The sequence below is a fragment of the Anguilla anguilla genome, chromosome 5 (genome assembly GCF_013347855.1).
Source record: "Anguilla anguilla isolate fAngAng1 chromosome 5, fAngAng1.pri, whole genome shotgun sequence".
Classification (NCBI taxonomy): domain Eukaryota; kingdom Metazoa; phylum Chordata; class Actinopteri; order Anguilliformes; family Anguillidae; genus Anguilla; species Anguilla anguilla.
The window spans coordinates 8,920,709-8,937,443 of NC_049205.1; the positions used below are offsets into that span (position 1 = coordinate 8,920,709).

Below are 16,735 nucleotides of genomic sequence, written 5' to 3' on the forward strand. Positions count from 1 at the left end.
CCAAAGATGTAGCTTGTACATTATTGCAACCATTTAGGGCTTAGGGAGTTTAAACCTCACCTGTGATGGGCAGTTATGAACTTATGAAACTATGAATATATTGTTTTGCATATGTTAGCAATTTCAGTGTGCCAAGTTCAAGGCTAGAAAACATGCCCTTTCTTTCCACGATGGACAAAAGTGATTAAATGCAGCAGCCAATCAATGCATTTTGCTCATATCTTTTACTGGAGGTAACTTCCTGCTGATTTTTTTTTTTTTTTTTTTTTCTGTAATAACAGTTGTGAGTGTTGACAGGTGTTTACAGTCCTATCAATGGTTTACTAGGTTAAAATCAATCAGAGCTGATTACAATCTGAGTATCAGCTGAGTACCAGCTGCAGGGTCTTCAGCTGGGAGCCATCCTTTACTGATGTTTCACGTCTTTAATCCCAGAACATCTCTAGATGGTGGGGCAGGGGTCAGGGAGGTCTCCCTGCCGCTCCCTGCAGCTGGATTTAGACAGTCAGGTGGTTCCGTTACGTGGCTTCTCGGTTCCCCATGACCATTTTGTGTCTGTATCCAATGTTTTTATTGGCTGATGTACTTAATTTTCCAATGGGGAGACATATTCTTTGTGGGCCTGGAGCATCCGTGATGATGTAATCAGGAAGGAAAAAGAAGAAGAAGGAAAAAATGCAAAAAACCAAAAAATAAAATAAAAATAAACTGGGGATTTATTGTGTGGGCGTTTGAAATTGTTTGCGAATTTTGTCTGTTGAAATGGCGTCAGAAAGAACAGAAAGGAATGTTTTTAAGTTCTGAGAGTCTGTGGTCATTGTGGTTATTTCTGTTGTGTTGGGAATCCTGAAAAGTGCCACTCTCGCTGCTGTAGCCTATACGTATGGGTAATGCTGCCCCACTAAGCCGTAACTTGGCAGGATGGCATACCTGCCATTCGAATACAGTCCAATGGTTGGCTACCCTCTTATTCACTCGTACTGTACTTCAAACACCTATCAGCTAGGTGGCAGCGTTATTCAAGCTATCATCTGAATGGAACTTTGGATACTATTACGCCCCTGCCCGCCCCTCACTACCGAACAAGGGTTGAGATGCAACACAACAGTTTGCTACTGAAAACTACAGCCACAGGATGGGGTGTCGGCGACTTCAAAGATGTTCATTTAACATCTGAAGATAGGAAATTAAGATTTAAAACATGTAATCCATTCTAGATAAAACAGGCCTATACTTTAAGATCATAATGCGGACTTCCCACGTGAGAGAACACTGGATACACTTCTTGTTCGCCTGCTATTTGTTAGGTATGTACGCTTCTTACTATTACATTTCATGAATAGTGATGCTTAATAAGCAATATTATTAAGCACAATTTATTAAAATCGCCCAATATGTCGACTATATTAAGTATAAGAATGCTTCAGTAGTGAAGTGCTGAGAACCATTTCTTTGGCAAAACAAAGGAACTAGCCTATCTGACGCACTTAAGAAAAAACGCAGATCTTCCCCCTCCTTCTTATTGAAAAGTAAAAACTTGAAATTATATTTAGACTAAAATTTAATTAAAAAGTTAGACCAAATCTGCCCCTCCATAATGGGTTATACTGCAGTATATTGGGGATATGCAAACGCCCCATACTGTCTGAAATTAAGTAGGTGCAGATAGGTGAGATATACAGGGCTTGGATATAAAAAGAATAGCCTATATTTTAAGTGCATATGACCAGAACTAGAGAGAGGGAGAGAGAAAGAGAGAGAGACTAAAATAAAGACTAGATGACCAGCAAAACAGAATGTACATGTGCTACATTAATAGAAGATGATTAGCCCAGAAATACACAGTTGTGTTAGGTTTTAGTTTTCATCTGCATGAAAATTTTGTTTTAATTTTCATATAGCAAATTAAGTACAACTGACCACTCCTTAACTTTCAGTCAGTCACTCATCCTAATTTAAATGTAGGTAAAATATAATATACAGTTCCCTCCAAAAGTATGGGAACAGTAGAGTGAAATGTATTATTTCTGCCAGATACTTAAGGTGTTTGGATTTTCGATAAAAAGACGGACCCGAGAAAAGTACAGACAATCTGATTTTATTTCATGGTATTTCCATATACATACATATGTTTTACCATTTTACAGAAACGGCTCTTTTTATATTGTTTATGGAAGTTTTGGCTTCAGTCTCCTCTTCAGCTTGGGGGGTTTGGAGGTGAAGGGGCCTGGAGCTATGCCGGAGTCCAGAATGACTTATTGGCCTAAACTACATGTCTTTGGACATGGGGAGAATATGTATATGTAACTCCAAACCGAAAGGCCCCAGTCGGGATTCAAAAACTACCTTCTTCCTGTGAGGCAGCAGGACTATTCACTGCATCTCCAGGCCCACCCCTCTTATTCAGTTATGCAGTGGTCGCAGGATTCCGCATTTTTTATGCAGAAAAAAGAGAGCCAAAAAGTAAGAAAGAAAATACACTGCCTTCTATAGACACAGGTATTCTGTGGTCTTTTTTATTTTAAGATTACAAGGGGCGATGACCCAGACTTGAACCACTGCAAAATAGTAACTCCTGTTTCTTTGAGCCAGTCATGTTTCGGTGACATTTCTGTTGTTTGTTGGTAGAATTGTACAATTCAAATAGAAAGCACTTAATTTGAATGAAAAGGCTAAAACAAACTGGCACGCTTGCTCAACATGAGTAAATTAAAAGACAAATCTCTCCTAAGGTTTTTTAAATATTATTAGCCTGTGTGGCAAAAATTTGTTTTGATCCGAACACCAAAGCATTATTTGTAGCTCATTTTGTCCTGCTAATCCTGCTATTTCTCCATGCTTCTCTTACAAGTGTCATGATAAAATTATGAAGGACATGCATTTATTGTGGCAAAAATAGTTATTTTATCAGAACGGAAGTGAATTAGTGTAAAATCCTGTATTCCAAAGACGCAGCATTCCATGGACTAGCACGACCACTGATGTATTTATTTCCACAACTATCTAATTTTTTTGTTGATTTAAGGGGCTGTTGAATTATTAGCTGAGATGATTTCCAAAACTGACTTTGTTGGCCTTTTGATGAAGTCACAGACCAAACTAATGATAACAACAACAAAATTAAGCATTTATTCTACCCTGGGTTTTGTATGAGCAATTTTCTATTCCTAAATCAGAGATTCCAAAAAAGTTAATTCACAGAACCAAACGTGTTCACATGCAGATAGTGCATTGAATCATGGGAAATTTCATTTTCTCAAAGAGGTTAACGGGGATCACAGATCTGCTCAGTTTCCTTGTGTTACAGGTTTATAACCAAAAACTACACACTCTGATGGCTGGCTGTAAATGCACGTTTGAATTTCAATATTTTGACATTGTCATACTTTTATTGATTCACCTGTGAAAGAAAAATGGCAGATTGTAGTTCTGGACCATATTGATTCAGAGAAACTCGTTTGGTCATGAGATGTGAGGAGTCCATCGTTCGTAAAATAAGTACGAAATTTGAGAGATGAAATTTGAGGGATGGAATTTCTTAGAAAAGATACAAATTTGTTGTCAGACCAGGTTGCATATATGTACTTATATGTTTATTTATGGAGTCATGGTGTACAAATTATGTAACTACAAAAGAGAAACAACAATGTAAATCATTTAATTCGGTGTTAGGCCACCACCTTTTTTTAATGAAATTGAATGAATTTGCTGGCTGGAATTTATGATCAACTAATCTTTGGTTACTCACTTATTTTACCTTTCCCTTTAAATTAATGCACAGAGATCATAATCCTGGAGTATGTGCTTCCTCCCACTGTTGCCACTTTCCCTTAAATTCTGCTGACATGACCTTAGACCAAGGCTGCCCAAACCTGTTCCCGGAGATCCACCATCCTGTAGGTTTTCACTCCAAACCTAAGAAAGCACACCGCTATCAACAGGTAGAGATCTTGTTGAGCTGATAATCAGGTGTGCTAAAAAAGGGTTGATATGAAAACTCACAGGACGGTAGATCTCCAGGACAAGAGTTTCATAGCCCCAGACACTGTTTCCTGTGAAACATCGCTGAAGCTCCTGCCAAATGTGCCCCAACAATTGCCCCTCAAAAACAATTACCCTTTCAAAATCCCTGGAGTTTCCCTGTCCTGGCCATAATTATAGGCAAACAGGCCTGTCCATAATTCGTACAGGTGAATGTATGCATGTGTGGATGTTATTTGCTTAAAAAAGAATGTAATACAATGTTCAGTAGATGAACCGCACCTGTATAGTAGTTTCTGCTTTGCTTAAAGTAGATGCACTGTTCCTCATTTATCCAAGTGTTTTCATTTTGTGTTCACTCCCTGCGTGTAGCGTAGTGGTGCAGTAATACATACAGAGCATGTTTCAATAAATTTGACTCCTTTTTGGGAAATAAAATTATTATTAAAAAAAAAAATTGAGCATACAGTATAGTTCATTAACTGATATTTATTTATTAATTCATCCATTTATTTTGATCATCTCTATCAAGGGTGCCAGTCATTTTGAGGGCACTGTACTGTAGCTGTTATGAATACTTAGGTTCTCCCTATACTTCTACTTCTTGGATGGGAGCTCTTCAGTTGAGATGGGCCTGTACACCCAGATGACTGAGAGATTTCATATCCTCTTGCATCTACTATGTTCTAGCTTCAGGAAGGCAGTGCAAAAACAGAAGCTCCTTGCTTTTTGTTAAAGTTCCACCCTACTCTGTCCTCTAAAGATATTCTTTATTGAGAACAGTTGTGTCTGGAAAAGAAAAAATATAAAATAGCTAAGCTTCTCCATTATATCCTCTGTTTAAGGGTTCCATCTGTCTTTAGCCCAGACACCAGAGCAGACCACGTGGGTGAAAGGCATTCTGGGAGGATCTGCCACATTTCCAGCTCCAGTGTTGAAAACTGGCACCCTGTCATATAAAGATCTAGGAGCTGCAGCCATGGTGTTCAAAGGCAGCAGTGACACAGAGCTAATGAAGCAGTTCAGAGGCAGACTGCAGTGGGACAATCAGACTGGACTCTTCACCATCACACGTCTGAGGACAGAAGACTCTGGGACATATATTGTGAACTGTAAAGAAGAACAGAGTAAATGCACATTTACATTCCAGCTGGAAGTCTACAGTAGGTTCTGTTTGTATATGTGTGCACTTGAGTGTCGGTTATTAAATGCTTTTTATGACAATTTTTTATTCTTTCATTGTTTTTTCCATCGTTGACTGGCATGTTGCTCTCCCTCTTTCAGAGAATGTGTCCTCACCCACAGTGACATGGATACAATCAGAGAGAAAGAACTGCTCGGTGCTGTGCTTTGTGGAGAATGGAAGAGAGGTCACTCTATCCTGGCTGAGAGATGGGGAGATGCTGTCCAACACCAGCAACCCTGATATCAACACCTCTTTGTCTCTCCTTCTGGAGTTAGAGAGAGAGGGACACACCTACTACTGTGAGACAAAGAACCCTGTCAGCTCACAGCTCTACCGGCTGGGTGTACCATCTAGCTGCACTGAGGATTCAGGTATGCTCTAAATCAGAGGCATCCAATCTAATCCAAAAAGGGCTGATATGGCTGCAGGTTTTTGTTTTAACCTAGCACTAAGACACCTGATTTTACTTATCAAGGTTTTCATTGAAGACTATGATTAGTCAATTAGTTGAATGGGATGTTGTAATGCTGGGGTAAAACTAAATTCTGTACAAATACCAGCCCTTTTAGATAATATTGAACACCCCTTTCCTAAAAGAAAAATTCTGCAAATAAGTAATATATACCAGACAAAGGGTGATAGTTTTGTGCTTACAACAAAGCTCATTCCCTGTTGTTTATTTTATGCAGAATGTTATGCTCATCATTATAAAGGGGGCAAGTTATGCGGTGAAGAAATCTTTGCTGTGACCTTCCTCTGGGCAGAATTTCTAAATGCTCCTCACCTTTCACCACACTTTCCGTATCTTTTTCATTTGCAGATCAGAAATTGCCAGAGGTCCCTAAAAATGACCTCGCCCCCCTAGTTGTACCATTGTGCTCTCTGCTTGTTCTTATATGTGAAATGGGAATTATGTATTTGTGCTTGTTGAGAAGAAGAAGGCATTTTGCACAAGTTGAGGTATGTAGCTATTTTCCTGAAAGAAAGCTATGTCCTTCATCATACTGGTTCCATATATGAAAAGAATGTGTTCAGTCATCTAGCATCAAGTCTGTCTTGTTGCTGTCAGCTCTGTCATGGTAAAATAATGCTTTTTAGGGGCATGATGGATCTGTTATCTGACAAAGACAAAACATATTGATAAAACCAATCAGTATTAGAGTGCAGACTGCATTACACTAAAGGGCATTTCCATTACTGCCTCTGAGAAATGAGAAATGGAGTCCTGTCTTTTTACCCCTTTCTTCCTCCTTTCTTCCACCCTCCTGCTCATGTTTACCCCCCCCCCCCACCTCTCTTTCAGCAGAACATCAAACTGACCACTGTGTATGATGAGCTCCAGCTGTGCAGAGTCTCTGCTGCTGCTGAACAGTGCTGACAGAGTGGAGTGTTCTCAGGAGGAATGTTTGTGTTGGTGCAGGTCTCTATTTGTCCTCACGCCCTAGGAAGGATACGCCGCTTCACAGGAATAGCGCTGTTCAGAATGGCGGCATATCCAGCTACATCGCTGGCTCTCAGTGAGACACTCCCCGTGGTGTGGAATTTAATCCTGGGATTGCACATAAATGCCCATGGAAATGTCCAGAGAAGGAAGCTGTACCCTTTCCTACCAGGTCATTCAGGTGCCTGTGGCCTACCTGTGCTTGCTACTGCTTGTGCTAGCCTGCGCTCTCCAAGTATAACAGAGGAAGTAGAATGGACATTATGCTACTTATCCAAATTGACTGGTGTTCAGGATAAATTAACATTTCATACTGACCTGCACAATTCTTTGTTTGCGGATTTGTTGTTTTTCTTTTATTATTATTATCCATCCATCCATTATCTATACCTGCTTATCCTAGGCAGAGTCACTGGGGCTGGTGCACAGGGCGAGAGGCAAGAATACACCCTGGACAGGCCATCAATCTATTGCAGGGCAGACACTCCATTCACATACTTATGGGCAATTTAGAGTCTACCTGCATGTCTCTAATTTGAGACTACCTGCATGTCTTTGGACTGTGGGAGGAAACCGAAGTACCCGGAGGAAACCCACGTGGACATGGGAGGAACATCCAAACTCCACACAGAAAGGCCCAAGCCGAGATTCGAACCAATGATCTTCCTACTGTGAGGTGACAGTGCTACCCACTGCACCACCATGCATTATTATTATTATTATTATTATTAGTATTATTATTAGTATTGTAAAATCTAGGACTTCCAGTGTTTTTCAGCTCACGTTTGCTTGGCTAATCCAACGCTCGCAGAACACCAAGCTATTATCACATGGAACCTAGCATGCACCCTAGTGCTGCGTTAGTTAACCACAAGAAACTGCAGCAAAACTTACTTTTCCAGTCATCCAAGGGACATCGCCCGATGCCCGACCAGACGAGACATCGCCGCTGCATTCGGCAAAGGACCTTAGCCTGAAACCTCCACAGTTCCGACTCCCCAAGCGAGTATTCCCAAAAATCACACAGCAACCACCGGAGATGTCTAAGCTTATGTATGGAAGGACCCCAGGAAGACTGACCAAACATACCCGGCAGTAGCTACTGTTTAGTTTAGTCTTTAGTTTAGCTGAAATTAAGGTGAATCTGTCTGTTTCTAGTGGTCTTCTTTTTTTCTTGATTATTTTCATGAGGTCTGTTAGCTATGTGATTACAATAATTGGTTAACCGTCGATATCTACATAGTACAACCCAGATATGTGGTCTCTCTTTTCTTTGAGCGAACTCTTCACCTTGAACTCCTACTAACTTCTTCAATTTTCTAATAGTCAGTCGGTAGTCAGTAAATAACCCACTATTAGTTACTTGTGTGGCTCATGAGGGGAAATTATGCTTCCCTCTTTGGCACTGCTTGATGTGATACTGGTAGCCAGATTAGTTTTTTCATTAGTTTTTTTTACACATAAGGCAACCAACATGCTAAACTTGTCTCTCCTTTGTTCAGACAAAGGACGCACATGTACGCACACATGCACATGCATACACACACTCATACAAACTCCCATACCTTCTCCCACAGTAGGTACTTTATCAAAGACTGGTTGCTTTGCTGTTATTGGCAGAAAAAGACCAGCTATTGCAATGCTCCAAGAAATTTTTTCTTCTGCCAATAATAAAAGGTGTTACGCTCATACATGGAAGACGTAAGTTGCATATTTTTGATATGGGCTGTGATCAAGATGTAGGCATGGCATATTTACTGTAAATGAAACATTCTGTGGTAAAAGGAAAGCACTGGTGAATGTGTAAAGTGATGACTTTGATGAACTAACAGAGGAATCCAAGAGTCATTATTAAACTGAATGATGACTCTTCGATTCTTTTGTTAATTCATCAGAGAAATGTATTATTTGCTGGTATCACAGCCGGCAAAATAATACGAGCAATAAGGTAGAAACCTCCACATGAACTTTGTGTTAATAAATGGAAGACATCTTTGAATGTGTTGCTGTTCGAATTGTCAATTGCAAGGGCAAATGGTGCCAAAAGACAATCTATAGAAGCTCTGAACACTATTCAAAGAATTAGAATGAAATTGAAAAAAAAAAAAAACTTAAGGCTTGTTGTCCCTGAATTTGGAGACTTGCTAGAGACCAGCTAGTCTAGTAACCCAGTGAGCACCAGCCTGAATCTAGATGGAATCTAGATGCCCAGAGGGGTGGAAATCTAGTTTGAGAGAGGTTTTGAAGTAAACAGACTAGCTTAGGACTTATGTCTGAGGGGGAACTTGTTATTTTAAGTTCTATTCTATTTGTTCAGGAATTGTTTTAGGTAAAAACTATGGTCCTAGATGTACATTGTGTCAAAGCTAACAATGTCATGGTTAACCCGAACAGACAGAGTTAGAAAGGAGGAATTATGTGGTATTCTTCAAATTTATGAATTATGTATTCACATTTGTTGTATGCTCATCTCAGTATTGTACATAAAGTTTAGGTCATCACACATGATAAGAACAGTTAAGCAAATGCCTTATGGAGTGCAATTATCAAGTCCATAATATATAAGTTGCACATACTTAAGACAAAGGGCTTTGTCTCTTTGAAGGGAGAAAAGATTCATACGTAGATTTCCTTTTGAACAACGAAAGGAAGTCAGGACTACTGTTAGCTATTCCCATTTATTGATGAAATGTGCTGTTGGCTTTTTTTTGAGATGCCACGTATCTTCAAATAAGAAGTATTTTTAAATTATTGAAATCTATACTCCCCACCCCCACCCACAGGCTGTTCATGGTGTGTGCGGTATCTTCTCTCTGGTGTCAGTGATGTTAACAAACTGATGCGCATCACACGTTTTGAAGATTTAATATAGATACAATATTCTTTAAGATCGTAATGAAGATGTTCCACGTGTGGGGAAACTTGTTGGTCTGCTATGTTGTCGGTAAGGTGGCGACCTTCCTTTCTATTGCATTTTATAAATACTGATACTTCTTAGGCAACACTGGGTCAATTTAATAAGATAAATGAAGGCAAAAATGAATGGTAAGTCATTTGAATGGTAAGAGGCTAGAATCGATTAGCTTAAAATACGAAAGAAACTACAATGGTGAAGAGCAAGGACCTATTTCTTTTAACAAGAAAGGATCCAGCCAACAGAACAGTTATTACTTTCGAATTAAATGGTGGATATTCTATATTCAAATGTTATCTTTTTTTCTGCCCTTTGGGTTAATTGTCAATAAAAATGTGAAATGATATTTAGACATTTAGATGTTGGTGAATGGAAGTCAATAAGTTTTGTTACAAAAACTGCCTAATAAACTAAATCTATCCTCACTCAAACTTTTCCTGTTGTTTTTGAGAGAGAGAGAGAGAGAGAGAGAGACTGAAACAGATTGTAATTAGATGACTTTTTTGAATTTTTTTTCTTGAAAACCCTTTTGTTCCAGTCAACCAAAGAACAAAACCCTCAAAACAGAAAAACCTAACTGAAACAGATAATAAAACAAAATTAGAAACACTTCAAAACTCAACATAACCTAAGCAAAGAAACAAAAAACAAAATGTCATTTCCTCAGCATGTTATTTCCAATTCCCCATCTCGTAATTTACAGAGCTCCTCCTTAATTGACCATTTTGTATCAAACTCTACAAAGTTTCGATTCATTTTATAAAAAGCAAACTCCAGCTTAATGCGGGCGATTATCATTGTTCTAAGTACTGCAACACTGTCCTGAGTGCCTTCTTGCCTTATTGATGCCTTATGGGTCCTAAAAATGGCAAGTTTTGACTGACCAAATATAAAATTTAACAGGGAGCAAACGTTTATTTCCCTTTGAGTACTTGAGAGAGAGAGAGAGAGAGAGAGAGAGAGAGAGAGAGACTAAAATAAAGACTAGATGATTTACAGAAGAATGGTTAGCTGTTCATTTTTGTGTATGTCGTGTACGGTGTGCTGAAATGTAATAGTAACTGATGTTGTGCAAACTTGTCTGTGCTGTGCTGTTCAGACCCCAAGACCAAGATTCTCTGTAACGCGTTGCAGTGAACAGGAAATGCCTTGCGGTTTTGTCTCTCCTCATGTGGCCAGCATCAGTCTGTCACTTGGTTGCTAAGCTGGCCTCTCTGTGAAACCGTGCAGGCGGTACGAGCAAACGTGTCATTAAGTGGAGGCCAGTATAAGTGACTCTATTGTGTGTGTAACCAGTATAAACCATGCTATTGTGAGTGCAGTGATGCTACGGTTTTTTCAACAAAAATGCACCGGAGGGGTTCTTAGGGGTTTCCCAAGTTTGTATATACGTTTGTTTAAAAGAACCCTTCAGCTTGGAAATGGGCAAGAAAGATGATACTTACAGGACAACTCACCCTCCGCTTAGTATCAGTTGAAGCAGCCTTGCCTGACAGACCTAACTGGCCTTTAAAAAAACACACGTGGAGCAGCTTGCACAAGGCAAAGTACACACATGAGCAGTGGTGCATTTTAATGTACATTAAAGGTGCGGTATATACATTTGTTTTAGAACACTTTTCTTCATACTTGGTTAAATTTTCTTCACATCCCGACAGACATCAATAAATTGAAACCGCTAACTGCCCCAGATTCTGAAATCAGCCACTCAAATTTCACAGTGCCTGAAGCTTAGCAACCAATCGGGACAGCTCTCTGAAAGGAGGCTTCCCTACCTGCTTGTCAAAGCTGTTGCGTGGTAACAGCACTGTCAGAGCAGGAAGGGTGGGACTAGACAGACAAGTACCGAGCAGAGACACTGGAAATAAGCAAGGCAGTGGCAGACTCTTGATCCGTGTTTGATCTGCAATGCCTAATTTGAAAGATTGATTTGCATTTCCTGAGCCAGGGCGAGCAGCATTGGATGCCATTCATTTGCACAGGACAAGGGCGGGATGCATTCTATACAAATGCAGGACCGGCAATGGTACCACACCACTCGCCGGTCTGCATCCATGATGCACTGCGCAGCCAGACCACAGAAAATCAAAAGGACCCGTCAAGTGCCGATTCGGGGAGAACGGCCCATTAGAAGTTGTATAAGATTTTTCCAGTCTTACCTCAGTCGGTGCACACCCCCGTCACGATTAGTATGAGATTGTATTACCAAACATTTAGTATTATCGTTAGTCTTTAGTTCTTGGCTCAAAAGGTTTTTAATGGCCAACGACGTGATTCACAGTCCTACACTGGCAACAGCCAATAGGTGCGGTGTCTTTGTCTGACATCAGCACACCGGTAGTGACAAGGCTCTAGTAGCAAATGCCCAGAGCACACATAGGAACTGGAAAGGGTAGGAGGTGCCAGTCAGTGAAGCCTAGAAAGAAAGATCCTGTACTGTGCATGTTAAGTGCAAAAAGATCTCACTGCCCTTTGCATTCATGTAGAAAACCAGTAATTTAACAACCTAAGAAAACTTCATTGGTCAATTTTTTGTGATCATGAATTTCAATAAATTTGTGAAACAATGGTTTTATTATCCCTGAGGTTTTGAATATAGAATAGAATATCCTTACATTTACATAGCACTTATCCGAATGCTCAAAGTGCTTTACAGTGAAGGGGAACTCACCTCACCCATGGGTGATGCACAGCAGCCATTTTGCGCCACAAAGCTCACCACACATTAGCGAAGGTGGAGAGGGAGAGAACATTTATTTAGCCAATTAAATCTGGGGATGGTTTTGGTGGAAAGTTTGCGAGAGCCAGATCTGGGATTTATCTAGGACACCTTAGCGATACTCTTAGCGATAAGTGTCATGGGATCTTTAATGACCACAGTGAGTCAGAACCTCGTCTCATCCGAAAGATGGCATCTTCTACAGCACAGTGTCCCCGTCACTGCAATGGGGTTTATTTGACCAGAGATGAGATTGCCCCCTGCTGGCCCACCAACACCACTTCCAGCAGCAATTCAGTATTCCCTGGTGGTCTCCCATCCAAGTACTAACCAAGCCTAGACCTGCTTAGCTTCAGCCATTTGGCAGGAGCAGAGCGCATGGGGAAATATTTATTTTAATTTTCATATTTTATTACAATTTACTAATTTTATCTGCTTTTCATATGAAATGTAATGATCATTAATCAAGTTTCAAAATCCCATCATGGAAGTTTTATTTTTTATTTGCTTGCATGCATTTTATTTTAAATGAATGCAATATAATGTACAGTAGACAAACCGCACCCGTGTAGTTGGTTCTGCTTTACACACAGTAAATGTGTTGTTCCTCATTTATCTAAATGACCCTGCATGTAGCATTGTGCTACAGCAGACATACAGGCAGAGCATGTTAAAATGCTAAGCTCTGTGGAGCACCTGCCTTCTCCAGATGGTTGTCTCTTAATGAGAGAGGAGGAGGGGTTCTGTTCCAGGCTGAATGTACCTCATTACCTGTTTCCAAAACAAGGGTACCAATAATTTTTTTTAACACCTATCTTTTGGGGAAATAAAATTATTTGTTAAAACCAAACAGTTTTCTCTTAGCAATTGTGTAAGTATTAAAATACATTCTTTCCAAATGTTTTGAGCATGCAATATAGTTCATTACCTATGTTGTTTATTTATTTATTTATTTGTTTGTTTATTTATTTATTCATTGCTCATTTTGATGAAGGGTGGCAATTATTAAGGAGGACACAGTACAGTAACTGTTCTGAATTGTTATATATCCCCCTTCTACTTCTTGGATGGGGGAAACTCTACAGTTGAGATGGGAAATTATATTCAGTTTCCCAGATTATCAACACAGGTTCCTTATCCACACAAACCAGCAATCCATTCTGGTCAGGTTTCGGGAAGGCAGTGTAAAGACAGGATTTCCTTGCTTTGTGTACAAGTTCCACTCTATTCTCTACTATACATGTACTATTTATTTAAATTAATTGTTTCTGGAAGAAAAAATCTATGCTAACTGCAGTAATTAATACTTTAGATTCTCCATTCTTCTCTCTGTTTCAGGGTTCAGCCCATCTGTAGCCCAGACACCAGAGCAGACCAAACAGATGAATGGCATTGTGGGAGGATCGGTCACATTTCCAGCTCCAGTGTTGAAAACTGGCTCCTTGTCATATAAAGATCAAGGAGCTGCAGCCATGGTGGTAAAAGGCAGCAGTGACAAGGAGCTTATTTCACTGGCAGACTGCAGTGGGACAGTCAGACTGGACTCTTCACCATCACACATCTGAGGGCAGAGGATTCTGGGACGTATGTTGTCGACTGTAAAGATGAACAGAGTAAACTTGCAACATTCCAACTGGAAGTCTACAGTATGTTCTTTTTTATGTGTGTGTGCACATGAGTGGTTGTTATTAAATGTGATTTTTTAAATTAATGTTTTATTTATTTTATTTTTTTTTTCTTTTTCTGCCATTGACTGCTTTTCCTCTTTCAGAGAACATGTCCACACCAACAGTGACATGGATACGATCAGGGAGAAAGAACTGCTCGGTGCTGTGCTTTGTGGAGAATGGAAGAGAGGTCACTCTATCCTGGCTGAGAATGGGGAGAAGCTGTTCCACACCAGCAGCCCTGATATCAACACCTCTTTGTCTCTCCTTCTGGAGTTAGAGGGAAAGGGACACATCTACTACTGTGAGACAAAGAACCCTGTCAGCTCACAGCTCTACTGGCTGGACGTACCACCAAACTGCACTGAGGATTCAGGTAGGCTCAAAAGCAGGGGCATCCAATCTAATCCAAAAAGGGCTGATATGGGTGCAGGTTTTTGTTTTAACCTAGCACTAAGACACCTGATTTTACTTATCAAGGTTTTCATTGAAGATTATTATTAGTCAATTCGTTGAATCGGCTGTTGTAATGCTGGGGTAAAACAAAATTCTGTACCAATACCAGCCCTTTTCGGATAAGATTGGACACGCCTGCCCAGAAGGAAAAATTCTGCAAATTAGTAACATATACCAGATAAAGGGTGATAATTTTGTGCTTACAACAAAGCTCATTCCCTGTTGTTTATTTTACACAGAGTTTTATGCTCATCATTATAAAAGGGGCATGTTCTGCGGTGAAGAAATCGTTGCTGTGACCTTCCTCTGGGCAGAATTTCAAAATGCTCCTCACCTTTCACCACACTTTGCTTTTATTTTTCATTTGCAGATCAGAAATTGCCTGGCGCCCCTAGAAATTAACTAGCCCCCGTAGTTGTACCATTGTGCTCCCTGCTTGTTCTTATATGTGAGTTGGGAATGATGTATTTGTGCTTGCTGAGAAGAAGAAGGCATTTTGCACAAGCTCAGGTATGTACCCGTTTTCCTGCAAGACAGCTCTGTCCTTCATCATACTGGTTCTGTAAATAAAAATAATGCCTTTAGTCATCTGGCATCAAGTCTGTCTGTTGCTGTCAACTCTTTCATGTTGAAATAATGCTTTTTAGGGGCATGATGGATCTGTTATCTGACAAAGACAAAACATGTAGATAAAAGCAACCAGTATTGAACTGCAGACTGCATTACACTAAAGGGCATTTCCATTACTGTCCCTGGGACCTTTACATTGTCTATGAACAACCATGAAAACAGAGAAATTGAGTCCTGTCTTTTTACCCCTTTCTTCCTCCTTTCTTCCACCCTGTGATTTTGTGTTCTACTTTTAGTTATTTAATTAGCTCTATCGTATCTTTATCTGACATTTCTCTAAGCACCAGCTGTAGCCGCAGACTGTAAGTTTATCCTAAAGACTTTACTGTGCTGAAGTACAGGAGTGAAGCAGTGAAGCCATCAGAAAACTCAAACTAAGGTAACTGGATACTGGATGAAATAAAAACCAGCATGCAGACCAGCCCTCCAGGAGTGGTGCAGCTTTGGTGTGCTGCAGGGCTGCCCAGCCCTGTTCCTGGACATCTACCATCCTGTAGGTTTTCACTCCAGTGCTGACAAAGTACACCTCATTCAACAGCTAGAGATCTCCCTGAGCTGCTAATTAGTGACTACGCACTCCACCTAGCTGCTTGTCCAGGCGATGGTGACCTCCTGTCTTAATGCAACTCCCTCCTTGCAAGCCTGCCAGCTTTTGGCATACAGCCACTACAGATGATTCAAAATGCTGCTGCCCAACTCGTCTTCAACCTTCCCAAGTTCTCCCACGTCATTCCTCTGCTGAGGTCACTCCACTAGCTACCGGTCTCTGCCAGGAACAAGTTCAGTGTTCTGACCCTCGCCTACACTGCAGCCAACAGGACAGCCCCTGTCTACATAGAGATCTAGAGATCTCTCTGAGCTGCTAATTAGTGCAATCTGGTGTGCTAAATTAGGGTTAGAATGAAAACCTACTGCACAGGACAGTAGATCTCCAGGAAACAGGTTCTGGGCAGCTCTGGTGTACAGGCTCTGTGGGAAAGGCTCTCGACCGTAGCCCGCCAGGACTACAGGATAAAGCCATTGCCAAATTATTTGGCTGTGGCGCACCCTAGTGGCGAAGCAGAGATACTGCAGTAGACCATGAGTGATGAAGTTGGCAAGTTATAGTTAGAGTCAGTGATTCATTGAGGAAGGGTATATGTTATATTGTGTGTCTCTGTGACCTGACACTCTATCTGTTCCCTCCCTCAGCATAATGGGGGGATCCAGGAGGCAAACTTCAACAGTCATTACTGAGAGAAAGCCATACCATTACCACTCCATTCTCCTCTGCAGTGACTCAGTCAGGAAGTTCATGCCCATCTTCCATGGGATGGGCTGCATGGAAAGAGGCAGCTCCGTTCTGGACCCCTGTTGGAAAATGGATTTGCATTTGCGCTGCAAGCTGTTACTGCTCTCCTCTAATTATAATTATAATGCTTGGAGATCTCAGAGCAAGAGAAGATGGAAAAAACTTTTTTTTTTTTTTTTATTATGAGAGAAGGAAATTCCGTTTAGATGTGGCTCAGGCCAACAATTGAGATCAGAATGCTTTTAGAGCTTTTTATTTATTTTTTACAACATCAATGGCCCATTCAAAATGGCGCAGAGAAAATAAATATCTCACACTGTACTTTCAGTATGGCTGGAATAACCTAGCACAGGATGAAGGCTGGATCTCACCCAAGGATCTCAGCCAAAGGTTCCCTAAAAAAAGTCACAACACCTAGGCTTGTTTTTTTTTTTATTTATTTAAACTCAT

At 40.4% G+C, this 16,735-nt stretch overlaps 2 protein-coding genes across 3 annotated transcripts; both read left to right on the forward strand.

The window, feature by feature from the left end:
• Positions 1–1,059: 1,059 nt before the first annotated feature.
• LOC118227941 (SLAM family member 5-like) lies at positions 1,060–7,143 on the forward strand. 2 transcript variants are annotated; one of them, XM_035419037.1, is made up of 6 exons: positions 1,067–1,164; positions 1,270–1,307; positions 4,827–5,144; positions 5,266–5,538; positions 5,988–6,127; positions 6,471–7,143. In XM_035419037.1, exons 1-6 carry the CDS (start codon positions 1,136–1,138, stop codon positions 6,543–6,545), a joined length of 873 nt encoding a protein of 290 aa, XP_035274928.1. In that variant the 5' UTR covers positions 1,067–1,135; the 3' UTR covers positions 6,546–7,143. The 2 variants fall into 2 exon arrangements, with proteins under 2 accessions (XP_035274929.1, XP_035274928.1); XM_035419038.1 differs by having other exon boundaries at positions 1,060–1,307.
• Positions 7,144–13,748: 6,605 nt separating this feature from the next.
• On the forward strand, positions 13,749–16,190 carry LOC118227507 (signaling lymphocytic activation molecule-like; the record flags this gene model as incomplete). Its single annotated transcript, XM_035418044.1, is given in 4 exon segments — positions 13,749–13,887; positions 14,013–14,116; positions 14,119–14,284; positions 16,186–16,190. Coding segments are annotated over 4 exon segments (414 nt in total), but the record flags the coding sequence as incomplete, so codon positions are not given.
• Between the last annotated feature and the right edge of the window lie 545 nt (positions 16,191–16,735).

Bases quoted from the DNA above. Each gene is read 5' to 3' on its own strand.
- LOC118227941 (XM_035419037.1), top strand. From the start codon at position 1,136: ATGGGGTGTCGGCGACTTCAAAGATGTTC. The intron at 1,308-4,826 runs GTATGTACGCTT...CCTCTGTTTAAG, and splicing joins GTTCGCCTGCTATTTGTTAG to GGTTCCATCTGTCTTTAGCC. The intron at 5,539-5,987 runs GTATGCTCTAAA...TTTCATTTGCAG, and splicing joins TAGCTGCACTGAGGATTCAG to ATCAGAAATTGCCAGAGGTC.